The sequence below is a fragment of the Pseudonaja textilis genome, chromosome 2 (assembly GCF_049901715.1).
Source record: "Pseudonaja textilis isolate UNSWEBS1 chromosome 2, rPseTex1.2, whole genome shotgun sequence".
In the NCBI taxonomy this organism is placed as follows: Eukaryota; Metazoa; Chordata; class Lepidosauria; order Squamata; family Elapidae; genus Pseudonaja; species Pseudonaja textilis.
Genome location: NC_141991.1, coordinates 80,957,375 through 80,972,750, shown reverse-complemented (window position 1 = coordinate 80,972,750; position 15,376 = coordinate 80,957,375). Strand labels below are relative to the sequence as shown.

Sequence of the window (15,376 nt, the reverse complement as noted above, 5' to 3'; positions counted from 1 at the left end):
TTCAACTAGGCTGAGGTCTCCCTTTTTGAAGATGGGGATGACCGTGGCTTGTGACCATAGGTTAGGCAAGGAACTGGTCCTGAAAGATTTTTCAAAGATTATGCTTAGAAGTTTGGCTGTGGCAGTGGGTAGCTTTTTTAAGAAGTAGGCACATATTCCATCCGGTCCAATAGATAGAGATGGTTTTAGATTGCGAAGTGCTTTTTCAACATTGTCTTCTGTAAAATTGATATGTATTAGATCATTGTAGTTGTCTGTGGTTTGACTAGGAAATACTGGGCATGATCCATTGCTGTTTACAAATACTGAGCCAAAAAATGCGTTAAAGATGTTGGCTTTAATGGTGTCGTCGTTGCAGTCTTTAACATTAGGTCCTATCAGGGGTGGGATGGACCTTGAATCTTTTAGTTTGTTGTTTACAAAAATTGTAAAAAGCACTGGTGGAATTGGTGCTTAGAAGGTTTTCCTCTTGTTTAATGTGATAATTGGTGCATTCGGTCTTTATCTGGTGGCATAAATTTTTGTATCGGCTTTTGAAATTGGCAACGTGACCAGATTTGTTTTTCCGCCAGAGTGATCTCTTTTTGGATTAAAGTTTCCTTATTGTTATGGGTAATCTGTTTTTTTGTTTTGTTTTGGGAGTTGTTGTTGGTACATATAGTTTGATGACTCTTTTGACTTCAAGTAAAAATATGTTGTAATGGTCTTCAACAGTATTGCATCCAGTGAATAGAGATTGCCAATCAAGGGATGAGAGATCGTTGTCTATAAGATCATAGTTGCCTTTTTTGAAGTTATAATTGGGGATTACGTCATTGTGGTGGTTTTTGTGTGGACGTATGTTGACACAAAAGTCAATCATATTATGTTAATATGTTAATAAGTAAGACAGGTCAAAGAAATGAAATAAATACAAACATTTTAATCCTGGTACAGGTAGTCCCTGACTTACAACAGTTCATTTAGTGACCATTCAAAGTTACTTTTATTGATTTATTATAGCTTTTATCTTGCTTTAAGTAATATAAAACCTGTCTGAATATTGTTGCTTTAGTATGAATCTAGAAAATGCACTGCAATATGTTAGTGGGGAAACAACCAATATATTTTAATAATCCAGCTAGAGTTAGAATCTCCACAGGATAAGAGCTAGTAAGATGGGCTAGAAAAATCATAGGTTAATTGGAATCAACAAAAATATTTGGGACCGCCTATGGTTGAATATTGGAACAGGAAGGTGAAATCAAAAGGCCAGAATCAGAATAATACTCAAAGGCAGTTTACAAGGACAAAATATTGTTATTGTACTCACACAACAAACAGTTCAAACTGAGAAGTTTGCTTTTAAGTTCAATTGACAAGATGAGGTACTTTTTAAAAAAACAAACATAAGCCAGTTGTCTACTTTATGAATTATAACTCCACGGAGCAAAAGGTAACATGCTTGCTGATGGTTGCTCTTTTTTATGTCCTTCCTTGGCATCTCACAGGAATTAGAATTTAGAATTTCGATTAACAAAGCATTTGTGTAATCTCCGAGCAATGGCATTATTTAAAAATGTGTATCTTTGTGTTTGTTAATATTTATAAAGACTACCAATAATGCCAATAATTAATCTGAGAAAGTCATTTTGAAAATGTGTAGATTGTTTTAAGGATTCTGGATTAGTATTATTAGGAAAAAATGAGGTAACAAAATCCAGGTAGAATCATCAGGATTCTTAACTAAATATATAGCATTTATTTTCTTGAATAAGCCCTAAGTTTTGAAATACTTAAAAATAATACTTAAAAATACTTAAATAAATATAGGCTATATGAAGATAACTAACACATGACATTAGTTGTTCATTAATAGAAAGTATGAAGTAGATCTCTGTTAGGAAAATATTAACAGCTTCATTCCACTGAGAAGTTTACATATTATTCTAAGTATATCAGTGAATCTAGCCCATGAATTACTTAGAAAATCTCTTAATTCCCAAACTATGCTTACATGGATTTCTTTGAATGATTGTAATTCCATAGATTGAAGGCTTTTTCAACCTTGAGATTGTGTTTATGTTACATTTCTAAATCCTAAACAGACTTCAGATCACTTCAGAAGGGGCGTTGGTCCTACCTGAACGCTTCTTCTCGGGGAGCCGAAGGGAGAATCCAGGATGGGAAGTCTCTAGTCTCATAGCTCTGCAGACTGAGTTGAAAAACTGAGGACACACCCCCTGGTAACAGTCCCCAGTTCTGAACAACATCAAAGCGAATCCAGCTGCTCCTCATCCTCTAACAGATAGCCTATTTGATACTGTGAGAAAAAAACATTTCCTCCCTACTCCGACCAGACAGACTACAGGGAGGGACTGGATTCTCCCTTCGGCTCCCCAAGAAGAAACGTTCAGGTAGGACCAACGCCCATTCTCCACTGAGCCGAAGGGAGAATCCAGTATGGGACATACCAAAGCTGGCTGACGGCTGTCCTACGGGGGGGAACTGGATTGGCTGGAGGTCCCCACTTCTACATGAATGCCTGCAGGACTCATCTTCCAAAGGACACCTCTGCTGAGGCAAAGGAGTCAATTTTATAATGTCTTTTGAATGGGGTCACAGATGACCAAATCACAGCTCTACAAAAGTCCAGAACTGAAGCCTGCATTGCCCAGGCTGCAGTGGTCGCTGGACTCCTGGTTGAGTGTGCAGTGATTCTCCTGGGCACAGGAAGAGCCAGGAACTCATAGGCCTTCGCAATACAGGCTCTAAGCCAGCGACTCACAGTAGATGGTGTCATCCTGCGACCCAAAGTTGACGGCTGAAAGGAAACGAACAGGGCTTCAGTCCTCCTAAAAGAGGAGGTCCTTTTAATGTATATGGAGGGCCCTCCTAACGTCCAAGGTGCCCCATTTTTTCTCCAGTGCATGGGTAGGCCCCGGACAGAAGTCAGGCAAAATCAACTCCTGTGAGCGATGGAATAAGGAGTTCACCCTGAGCAGACAGGTAGGGTCCAACCGCAGAACCACCCTGTCTGCATGGAAAATGCACAGGTCCTTTCTGATGGATAAGGCCGTCAACTCCGAGATACGCCTGGCTGAAATAATGGCCACTAAGAATGACACCTTGCACATGAATAGGCGAAGACTGACTTCACGCAAGGGTTCAAATGGGGGAGAAATCAGTGCCTACAGGACCCTAGGCAAATCCCAGGTGGAGAAACGGTGGACCACTAGTGGCTTCAAATTAGTGGCTCCCCTAAGGAAGGCTTACACCCTGGGGAGTTGGGCTAGAGTGGTTGAGTCCTTGACCCAAAAAAACCAAGGCCAAGGCAGCCACCTGTCTCTTCATGGTACTGGGGGTGAGACCTCTGTCCAATCCATCCTGCAGAAACTCTAATTTGCCACACATAGCAGTAGGTTCCAATAGGTGACTGGCACCCAGCCACAGAAAATCCTCCATGATGCGTCGTATATCCTGGTCATGGAAGGTCTTCTGGCCGCCTGGATGGCCTGAATGACCCTTCTGGAAAACTACTCCTGTTTCAGGAGCACCAGCTCAAGTGCCAGACGGTCAACTGAAACCAGGCTGGATCTGGATGCTCAATCGGGCCCTGGCTAAGGGAGATCCTGTGCAGGGGAATTCTCCAGGGTCTGGCAACCGACTGGTCCACCAGGTAGGCGAACCACAGGTGCCTGGGCCAGTAAGGGGCTACCAACAGAACCTCCGCCCTGTCAGTACCTTTCTGATTGTTCCCGGAATCAGGGGAAGGGGGGAAGGCATAGAATAGCCCTTGGGGCCACTTGCATCGGAGAGCATTGACCCCTTCTGCTCCCGGTGCTGGGAACCATGCAAAGAACCTCGGGAGCTGCGAGTTCTCTGGAGATGCAAAGAAATCCAGAATCAGATGGCTGAACCATTCTGTCATCTCCTAGAACAGACTGGGATGCAGTCGCCATTCCAACTGGTCAACTGTGGGCCTGCTCAACCAGTCTGCTTGCACATTGGAAACTCCCGAGATGTTTTCTGCTTGCAGGGACAACAGGTGTCTCTCCGCCCACCTGCACAAACAAGTCGCCTCCTGCATTAGAGATTTGGAGGGAGTGCCCCCCTGCTGGTTTATGTGGGCCTTGGTGGCCACATTGTCTGTGAGGAGAAAAACCTTTCTCCCCATACCTCCTGCCTTAGATCCTTGAGAGTTAAGCAGGCAGCCCTGAGCTCTAGCCAATTTATGTTGTGGGCAAGCTCCTCCCATGACCACCTCACCTGGACTCCCAGGTGGGCCCCCCAACCATACAGACTGGCATCAGTGGTGATGATAATCCTCTGGGGCTCCGTGATCTATGGCTCGGGACTGCCACCAATGGACAGAATGAAGAACCAGCAAGGGGACGTGAACCCTCCTTGGTGAGTCACCCCTGCCTGCCTCTGGTAGGGGAGCAGGAACCACTGCAAGGTTTGGGCAGGAAGTGGGCCCTGGGACAATCCCGATGCATGATATCATCTTGCCGAGAAGTTGAGACAGCAAGATGATAGTCACCTCTCTGGCAGACAGGATCTGTGATGTGACGTCCCTTATACTGTCTCGACGCTCCTGTGAGAGAAAGACCTGGCCAGTTAAGGTGTCTATGATAGTCCCCAAATGCAAGAGACAGTTTGATGGTGCTAGGTGGCATTTGTCCAGGTTTATCGAGAACCCATGCTCTCGAAGGATCCTGATTGTCGACATCATATCCTCCTCCGCCTGGGGTCTGGAAGAGGATGCTATCAGGTTGTCATCCAAATAGCATAGGATCCTTATGGGTAAGGATCTGAGGTATGCCTCTACAGCCGCCAGGAATTAGTAAAAGTCTGTGGGGCTGATGACAGGCCGAACAGGAGAGCCCTGTATTGAAAATGGTGGCCGCCATAGCAAAACCTCAGGAACTGATGGTGGTTGGGGTCTATGGGCAAGCCAAAAAAATCTCCCTCCCACAGGCCCTGTAGGATAGAGTGGAGGGAATGCACCTTGAATCTTCAGTAGATTAGATGCCTGTTGAGCCCTTTCAAGTTGAGGAATGCTCGCCACCCTCCCCCGGCCTTTGGAATCACAAACCAAATTGAATCGAACTTCTATCTCTCCTGGTCTCCAGGAACCAGCAGATGGTGGATTACCGATTCCATGAGATCCCTCTTTGAGGGGTCCCTTGAGATGGGGCAGCACACAAAGGCACGGGGGGGGGGGAATAAACTCCCAAGAGAGACCTGACCATAAAGTTGTCAGGATCCAAGCGTCCATTGTGATCTGTTCCCACCTCTGCCAGAACAGTCCCAGACGGCCCCCTGTGGGAGAGGAGGCTTGGGTGTCACTTGTTGCATCTAAAAGGTCTGTTGGAACCCTGAAAGGACCTTTTGTCATCTTGCCTCTGATGCCCTCTGGTGGCAAAGGCCGGTCTATCGGCCTGAAATGAGGATCTTTGGAAGAAGGGCCTACTTTGATGGGGAAAGATTGTTCCAGGTTCCCCCTGTTTAAAGGAGGGCTTTCTGTAGTAGGGTGGAGACCTGTAATCAAAACGCCTCCCCTGGGAGGGCATGATCTTTCACTTGTCCCTGGTTTCCATCAAAAAAAGGGATCCAGGGCCTTTCCAAAAAGCCTCTCTCCCTTGAAGGGAGCAAACACCAGCTTCCATTTGTTTCTGGCATCCACCTGCCAATTTCTTAGCCAGGTGAGCCTACATGCTATTACAGATGAGGCCATGGCTCTGGAAGAAGTTTTGGCTGACTTGAGGGTGGCATTAGCTGTCGATTAAGCTGCGGCTATTATCTTATTTAAGTCCTGAGGCAGCCTGAGGTCCTCAGGTGGGATACTATACTGCAGCTGCCACAGCCACCCATTAAATAAGATAGACTCAGACCCACTGGGGTGAGTGTACCCCCCAGGGGACTCCCACTGCTTTTTAATCACATTCATAAACATCTGGGGCACAGGTACAGCGTCCACCACAGATGCTTTTTCAGTGAATAGGTAATTTTCCTGATCCTCCCCCTTTGGGGGAAGATCCCAGGTGACCTTGTCCCTTTTTAAAGATGAGCCGCGCTCTTAGCCTTAACCAGCAGAGTCTTTGAGAGAGAGAGCTTGAAAAGGTCCTTAAGGAAGCGGGGACCTGCTACTTCCGACTCCCCATTTGAAAAACCCTCTCTGCAAGGAGGTCCCTCTTGGAAACATAAGACTGGCTTCTTTCTGAAGGGGATGCAGAACTATTTCTGAAGTAGATCGGCTGTTCTGCAGAAGCCTGCCCCTGCCCGAGGAACGCCTCTGTTGGTGTCCAAACCAGGCAACCAGCACAGCTGGTTGACTTAAGTCTGAAGTTCTTGTCTAATTGTTTGGGAGATCCAGGCTTGCATGAAGGATGGCATCTCTTGCCTGTGGGTTTCCTCAGGCCGCAACCCAGCCACTATAGAGTAAGGTGGCTTTTTTATTTTCAGGCGCAGGTCTGGTTCTGCTGAAGGCTTGGCTTCCAGGTGCAGCAATCAAAAATCTTTGTGGTGGCTCAGAATTATTATGAGTGGCTTTTGCCTTGATCTGGAGCAGTGGTTCTCAAACTTTTTCAGTCTACCGCCCCCTTGGTGCTACAAACTCATCCTCAGTGCCCCCCACTCAGGGGTGGGATTCAAATTTCTGTGGGCCTGGCTTAATGTGAGGGCGTGGCTTGTTGGTCACATGATTGGGTGGGCGTGGCTTGCTGGTCATGTGACTGGGTGGGCATGGCTTGCTGGCTGGGCATGGCTTGCTGGTCACATGACATGGTAGGTGTGATTTGGTGGTCATGTGACTGGGTGGGTGTGGTCAGGTGACTGGCAAACCAAATACAAATGGTCCTCACTTAATGGCCATTTGTTTAGCAAGTGTTCTAATTTATGACTGGCCTCCCCAGAGATACCTGACCCATTTTTGGAGTTTTGACAGCCACGCAGACACATACACACACACTCCCTTCTAACCCTGCTGGAGAGGTCATTGCACTAGAATCAGCAAAGCATCTCTGATTAGATTCTAGCAGTGAATAAAATCTAATCAGAGATGCTTTGCCGATTCTTGTTGATTTATTTTATTTGTATCTCATTATTTTATGCTGCTGAATTGCATTGACATGTGTGTCCCATCTTGTGCACAACCCAGAAGCTTTTGTGATTCTTTGCAGGAAAAATTACCGACCTCTGGCTTTGCTCTACTTTTCAAATATGCCGACACTGCAGCTGCCCCTCTGCCCCTTCTGCAGCCCCCTGCAGCTGCCCCTCTGCCCCTTCTCCAGCTGCCCCTCTGCCCCTTCTCCACCCCCTGCAGCTGCCCCTCTGCCCCTTCTGCAGCCTGCACCTTGATCCCCTTGCACCTCTCTCCCTACTCTGCTGAGGAGCTAATAATTCTTGGCCAGCTCCCCTGGTGGCCATTTTGAGCATGCCAAAAATAATTGTCACTGACAGGGAGAGAGAAAAGGAAAAAAAGGGGCAAAAGAAAAACAAAATTTATTTGATCTAAAGTTGTCTGCTTTGGTCACAGCAGCTGTCCACCACTTCAGGAGGCTAATGCGGCCCAGAAGTGGTGAGCTCAGCACAGCTCTGCAATTTAAGGCAAGAGTCAAAGCAAAAAGGGAAAAAAATGGCTGACTGTTTAAAATTGCTACAAGCCCTGACAGATCAGAGGCTTGCAAGCCAGTGCTGGCTGCAATTTGGCAGGCTCAAGCGTCTCACAGCTGCCACGGTGCTCTGGTGACTGGACAGGGGGTCAGGATTCAATCCAGATGGCCAGTACCCCCACCCCACCCCAAGGGACAATCATGGAGACGAACTGCAGAATTGTCCCGAAACGTCTGAAATGGCTGCTGATGCCGAAAAGGGGAAGAAGCACCTTGCGGTTTTCACGGCTAACACAGATCAATAAGAATAGACCGGGAGAAAGTGAGTTGAATAAGACACTGACTCCCGCTCCCCCAGCCCGGGCCACGTGGTCTCTCAGGGGCACCTCCAAGCCAATTTACAATCACAATTCCAAAAACCAGTCTACCAGCAAAGAATTTTTTTAAAAAGACAGTCAAAAAAAAAAAGCAAAAAAAAAAAAGTGCTAACCGGCAAGCCAGCTAGCTGTCAAACCTGCTCTAAGCCTCTTGAAGAAAAAAACCAAAACTCAGCCCAGGGGGTGAAGATTCTTCTACAATCTGAACTATTCAGAGCCCTTAAAGAGTGGTCTGAACATGCTGAGACCGAGTGAAGAACTGGGGACTGTTACCAGGGGGTGTGTCCTCAGTTTTTGAACTCGGTCTGCAGAGCTATGAGACTGGAGACTACCCATCCTGGACTCTCCCTTCGGCTCAGTGGAGAAGAATGTCAGATAATGAGGGAGATGTATTACAATGTCTGAAGACAATTCTGCTGAGAATGGAGCTGAACATCTACAGCACAATGAGAAGTCAGTGAACGGATCAGTTCCTTAGAATTCCTCCTGATAAAGGAGAGGTGCTCCATACAATGGTTCTGTGGAAGAAGACAAGAAGACAGTTGAGGGTTTTAGAGCACTGGGAGATGAGGAATCTTCATGGATTGAAGCCATCAAAAAGATGGCTTCACATACTTCTGTTTCATAATCACTTCGGGAAATTGCTTGTTAACTGTGTTTGTGTGTATATAATAATATAACATAACATATAATTAACATACAGTAATATAATACAATTAGAACTGAGTAGAGTAGACTAGAGTAGAATAGAATAGGGATATATAACGTAACTTAACATAATATCATTATCTAACCTAACCGAATCTAACCTAACCCAACCTAACTGAAGCTAACAGAACAGAACAGAATATAATGACAATACAGTACAATAATATAATATAAAGAACTCTTGGAAAGGCAAGAGTCATTACAGGGGTGAATCTCCTTCAATCCTTGATGAAAGCAAGTTTTATGCAAGGACTTTAAAAAAATATTTTGGAATAAACAGCAAAAGTGGATTAGAATGTTGATCTGAAAAGTTATAAATAGATTAAAGAGCCAGATGGATTTGAAGTAAGATTTTGAAATTAATTAGGAGAATATTTCCTGGGAAAAGATTATGGATTAAGGAAAAAGATGATAAGATGGGACTTTGATATTTGGACACTTGAGGGAACCCAAAGAAACTAGATTTAAAATGAAACCAGCTAAGATCTTAATAATTGAAAGAGAAATGCAAACAATAAACAGGAAGAATGCTTTGGATAACTTTGTTATCTTCGTCTTACAAGAGAGATGGAATAAACATATGAAAAAAATCCTGACAAAAGACAAATAGAAACTGAAAAGCAATCACCTTTGGGACATTATATATGCTGTTTCTGCCAACTCGTAATGGATTTTTCTTGATCAGGACTTTTGTTGATGAGGATTTTTCAGAGCCTCCTTACAAATTTGTTTTTAGATAAGAGGTAAAATAAGAATATATGCTGGTCTCCATTGTAAATAAGGCTTGGAGAAGTTCTCTGACCAGGCAAAGATGGGTTGTAGGGAATCTAAGTGGAAGCCACAACACAACTTGATTGGAACCCTGAGATCCAATTTACATATCCTTTCTCTAAATCCTGCGGTGTTAAGATGGACAGAGCTTGGAAAACTGGGGTGACATCCTAATACTGTACATCTGGAAGAATTTTAGATTCCTATCATTTATCCTTCAGAACCAATGGATATTTACCATGATTGGATAGATGCTTGTGAGGCAGTAATTAATACAACTGTTAGAGGAACTTATTGGAAGTTAAGCAATGTTTCTTAATTCAAGGGTAGGACTATTAATGTCATAATATATTGGAGATACAGCTAAAATGACTAGGAAATTGGTGACTTTACATTTAAATGCAAAATTAATATCAGGAATGTAACTTGTTTTAATTTGGTACCTAAGAAACTCGTATTGAATACATAATGAGAAGGGATTACAACTGCTTTTTTCACAAAAATCACATTTATTTCTATAATATTCTGTACTTTTGAAACAGTTTTAAGAAAGATATAGGTGCGGTTTGTTACAGAACTGCAGTCCAAAAAAAATAGTATTTAGTTTTTAGAAATCGAAGGGTGAGGAGTATGAACAGGTTTAGAAAACTGCCCTGATTTGTAGATTCATCCAAGTAATGTTTTGGTTAATGATAGTTTACTGAATAAACCACAATTGGCTAGCTTCACAGAACATGCTAAACCATAAATGAGTTTACAAATCAAAATTCCAGGTTCATATAAGAAAGTAAGGTGTAATGAGATGTGATCAGGATAATTGTCTATATTGTGTGAACCGAGGTATTGTGGTTTATTGTGACACTATGGTTAAGCAAAGAGTAGCTTAGAACAGTGTAGAGGGCATGGAAGGCTTGTTCTCAAGGCAAGATCACTCTCTGATAAAAAATGACAAGAAAAGCTAAAACATGCAGCTCAGCTGGAAACAAATTGGCAAGAATGAATCAACAGATTAAAAGTTAAACAAAGGTAAGACTAGAATTGAAAAACTGGGTGAAAGGTTATATGTACAACTTATGCAACTTCTCCAGGAACCTAACAGGCTATATTTTAAAAGTGGTTAGAGTCAATAAAACTTTGCCAATGAAACATCAATTATAACAGGTTTTAGAAAGTCAGACAAGGGGCAAATAAACTTCTGCCAAACTTGTGACTGGTGACGATACTCTTATCTCTGAAGCTATTGTTTTTCAATCTTTTAATGTAAACCACTGAGGATTAATTAGTAGTATTCATTATTGCTTTACTATATTTTATCATTGCTTCTCTTTTTATCTTTTTGTATGAAGTCAGGACCATGTAAAGAAGCATGCTACACATAGAAACACTAACAAACACACACACACACACACATACAATTATCAAATCCCACCTACTAGTTATTGAAATAGTGACTCATTCATATCTCAGCTCATTCATTGTGACTCATTCATATCTATATACTACTAAAACGTTTGTATCAATTTGATTATTTGCAAACCTTCAATTCGTGAAATGGTGTGTCATAGGGAAGGCAACTTTTTAATCAATATCCCTCGAATGGTCTAAGAATGTGGGATCCATGAGTCCTGTTGGATTGAAATTTGGCAAAGTTGTCCCTGCTACAGTGCTGCAGTCATGTGATCTTCATTTCCAATACTCCCTGCCACCTTCCTACAAGGAAGTCAAAGAGGAAGCTGACAGTAAGTCAGAAGTTCCTCTACTCCTACTGCTTTTTTGCCTGCCCATGGTTATTCTGCTTCTCTGTTTAGGTATGAAAGTGTCCCTGAAATAATGACCCAGCTTGTCACTTATTCAATAAAGCTGAGATACCCAACATCTGACCTATAAAAATAAATAGGGTGACACATCATATATGTCTAATGCAACACCTAATGGGATGGTGGAGCATTTTGGAACAAATTCAGAAAAAACAGTGTACAAGCATAGCACTTGTTTGTAATTCTTTAACGAGCTGAATTCTTTCTCTTTGTGGTTGCCACATGATTCTGGCAAAAGATACAGCTCTTTAAAGGGCAGCAAACAGGCATTACATTCATCTGTGCACAACAGAGCTTCTGACTGCCCTAATACATAATATTTAGTAGATTTTTATCCCATCTATATCACTTAATAAGTAACTGTAAACATATCTAATACTCTTTCCTCCCCACAACAACTCTGTGAAGTGGGGTGGGCTGAGAGTGACAAGACCAAAGTCACACACCTGGCTTTCATGCTTTAATTCCCACAGTCTTCTGGTTTCTGGGCCAACATCTTAATCACTATACTAATCTGGCTCTCTGTAATTTAGGAGCTCATATAGACTAAAAGTTGAGCTTACTATTTGGTAGCCATAAATGGGATTACGGTCTAAAAGGATTATTTTGATAAAGGAATGCGCAATATTTATGTCTCAGATTTAAACATACATTCAGAGAGGAGTTGTGGCAATTCTATTAAGTATGCAATCTGTGCAGTTTCCTGGAGAAATTTATGAAACAAGGCTTGTTTGAACATTATCTGAAATTTTAAACAGAAAAAAAGGCTTCAAAAATGTGGGCCAATGTTGAATGGAAGAGTTAATATTGCGAGTTTCTACAGATGAAAAAGCTGATGGCTTTTGCTTCTGAATTGGAATTTGTCAAAAATATGTTTACAAAAAGATACAAACACCATGATTAAATGGCTGGTATTATCAGGTTAATTTTAAAAATATTGTACTTCAATAACAATAGTTATTGAATTTCCTCTCTCCAAAGTAATTTCTTCTCAGCAGTCGTCCGTGCAAGTTTTTCTCCTAAGTTGACATCGCCCGGTTGATCTTGATCTCTTGGGAGGCCGTCACGGTGCCGGCCCTCTTTCCTCTACCTCTCCCCCCTCCCCCTCCCCAAGGTCAGCACGCACCTGCTTACCTCGTTGACAATGGTGTTGTCGTAGTACTCTCGACTGAACTCCCAGCCATCCAGGCACTCCTCCTGCCCCACCTGGCTGAGGTTGACATCGCGCCCGGGCTCCAGGTTGCCGGCCGAGAAATTGAGCAGGGCCTCGAGGCGGTAGCGACTGCACTGGCTCCGTACCTGCCGCCCGCCACGCTTCTCCAGGGGGATGCTGGCGTTGAGCCACGCCGCGCTCAAGTTGACGTTAGCGGGCACCCGGCACCAGTGCTCGGGGGTGGCGGCCAAGAAGACAGCGGACAGCCCCGTGTAACCGTTGGGGATGATGCTGGCGCTGAGCAGGAAGAAGATGAGGCGCTGAAAGGGGCCCCATTCGCCCAGAAAGGCGGTAGCCTTGTCGTAGTCGAACATAACTGGCGACTGGCAGTTGCAGAACGGCTGCCAAGGAATGGCCGCGGCGCCGGACGCCGCTCTCGTCAGCACATGCAGCAGCTCTTGCTGGCTCGGGCCAAAGGAAGGAAGGGCGAAAGAAAACCTAGCCGGCCGCCGGCAGTGAAGGGCAAGAAGCGGGGGCCGGTTTAGGAGGCTGGTTGTGGGTGTGGTTTGTACACAAAGGGCTGGAGCGCCGCGTTCAGCCCGCCTATGAAACCGGGGACGCGTCTGTCTGCAAGTTCCCGCGCGGAAGAAAGGGAATAATTCCCTCCCCCTCAACTTTTTAAACGGGTTACTTGTACCACGTCCGCCTTTACTTTGACAGGAGATTGTGTAAAACAACGGACATGCGGACAGCAGGAGCTCAAGGGAGTGTGACAGGCAGCGTGGCTTGAAATGTATTACCTAAACACATTATTCAGGTCATAAGCAACCGTATTTGCTTAACACGTACAAAACTAGTAGAATAATAGATCTGGTGAACCACCTTTGCCTCATCTGTCCCTCTGCCTCTGTTGTTTAGCCCTGGATTTCCAAGAACAGTACAAAAGTTAGTTTCCCAGTTTCCTTTCTTGCACAGTCCCACAAACTATTCCATTTTACTTGTTTTATTGTGGTTGAAATGCTCACACCAATTTATGTAGACTTAGCATGAAGCCATGATGTTTATTTTGTTTATTGTTTCTGGCATCTCATAAAATATAAATCGATACATTATGGCTTTGCACTATGACCACCATATTATGCTCACCAGATCATATTTAAATTATCAGTTGTCATATGGAATTCATATGGCAGCCTTTTTCAATCTAATTATTTTAGTTGTTAAGTTAGTAACATGATTGTTAAGTCAATCCGGTTTCCCCCTTGACTTCGCTTGTCAAAAGGTCGCAAAAGGGGATAACATGACCCTGGAACACTGCAACCATCATGAATATGAACCAGTTGCCAAATATCTGAATTTTAATCATGTGACCATGGGGATGTTGCAATGGTAAGTGTGAAAAAGTCACTTTTTTCAGTGTTGTTATAACTGAATGGTCACTAAATGAACTGCTCTAAGTCGAGGACCACCTGTATTGTCAACTGCATTGGATTCCTGGTGGATTATATAAATCTAGTAGAACATAAAATCCAACAATAAAAGTATATCTAACTGCAGATTCTACTACGTAATAGGCAAATAATAGGGTGGCACATTTTTTAAACAAAGTGAAATAGTTGTAAATATAGGTACTAACTGAATGAATGTCACTAAGGAATTTCCACAAAACCAAAGTTGGTTTTATGGAAGTCAAATCTTGGAGTACCACATATCTAGCAAAAGTTTTTAAAGATGTTTCTGTTAGTTACTTGACCAAAGGTTAACTATGCACAATATGGGTGTGTGTGATACATGGCAATAATCAGGAATCCAGATGAGAACAACATTCTAGATAACTAAAAATGTGTGCTATTTCTTCTACTTTGGAGATGTTTTCTGACTTGGCCTGAATTCAGAAGTTAAATTAGGTAGGTCTTGTTATCCATGAATGGAATGTCAAAAAAAAACCTTATAGAAGACAAAGGCAAATCACTTTGATGTGATGCCAGAAAAGCTTGTGTAGACATGTTCATGAATTTATGATAAATCAAGCTTGAGGTAGACTGGGGGTATTTTTAGTGGAACAAAGGTAATTAGAATGATATGAGCAACTGATGAGTTGCGGGTCCCAGTACCAGGATGAATCAGCTGACGACCTGCACCCAGACAGACTGTCTGGGTGGGCTCCTCTTGATGGCAAAGATGACAGACACAAAGGTTTCTTTTGGTGAGAGGAAAAGAGCCCAGAGCAAACTTTGCCCCTCTCTTTTATTGTGCAGCAAGCAGGGGGTGGGTTTAGGTTACATGAGGTTAGACAGGAACAGGAAACACTGCCATATATGGTTAATCCTTATGCTATAGCTGACTCAGGATTTTGTACAGGAACAGGAAACATTGCCATATATGGTTAATCCTAAGTGACTCAGGTTTTACACGTAGCTGTTCCTATAGTGTCACCCTATATATGTATTGTATGTGTATTGGGTTGTCTGTGTACGTGACTTCCTACTGATGTGTCATATCGCAACATCTCCTCTGTTTTTATCTTGTTTTTAGGGCTATTTACTCACTATCCTCACTGTTATGTCCAGTCTAGGTCCTCCGACTCATCCTGTCATAGGTTCATGAGAATTCGTGGTTCCCCTTTGGCAGCATCTTTGGTGAACTCGTTATCAGAGTCATCGGAATCTGAGGAGAATTGCAAGAGGGCCTTTTTCTCTATTAGCGCATTAATTTGTTTTTGCTTTGAGTATAAATCCGAATCAATTTGGCCAAATTTTCTTTTAAGGATTTCTAAGAATTTACCTATCACACATGGTCCAATGGTACATGCCAACAAGAGAAGGATAAGTGGACCAGCTATAGCAGATAACAATGTTGTTAACCATGGGGAAAGGTTAAATAGTCCTTGATACCAAGTATGTTGTGAAGCTGGTGTCTAGTTCTTTCATGGAATCTAGGACAACTCCTGAGCTA

At 43.2% G+C, this 15,376-nt stretch overlaps 1 protein-coding gene across 1 annotated transcript in view; it reads right to left on the bottom strand.

Annotated features, from left to right (window-relative positions):
* The window catches only part of LOC113433733 (organic cation/carnitine transporter 2-like), a 41,468-nt gene extending 28,487 nt beyond the window's left edge, over positions 1–12,981 (bottom strand). Inside the window, exon 1 of the mRNA XM_026696451.2 lies at positions 12,403–12,981. Within this exon, the coding sequence (XP_026552236.1) occupies positions 12,403–12,795 (393 nt within the window). The 5' untranslated portion in view covers positions 12,796–12,981. The remainder of the gene's footprint in view (positions 1–12,402) is intronic.
* Between the last annotated feature and the right edge of the window lie 2,395 nt (positions 12,982–15,376).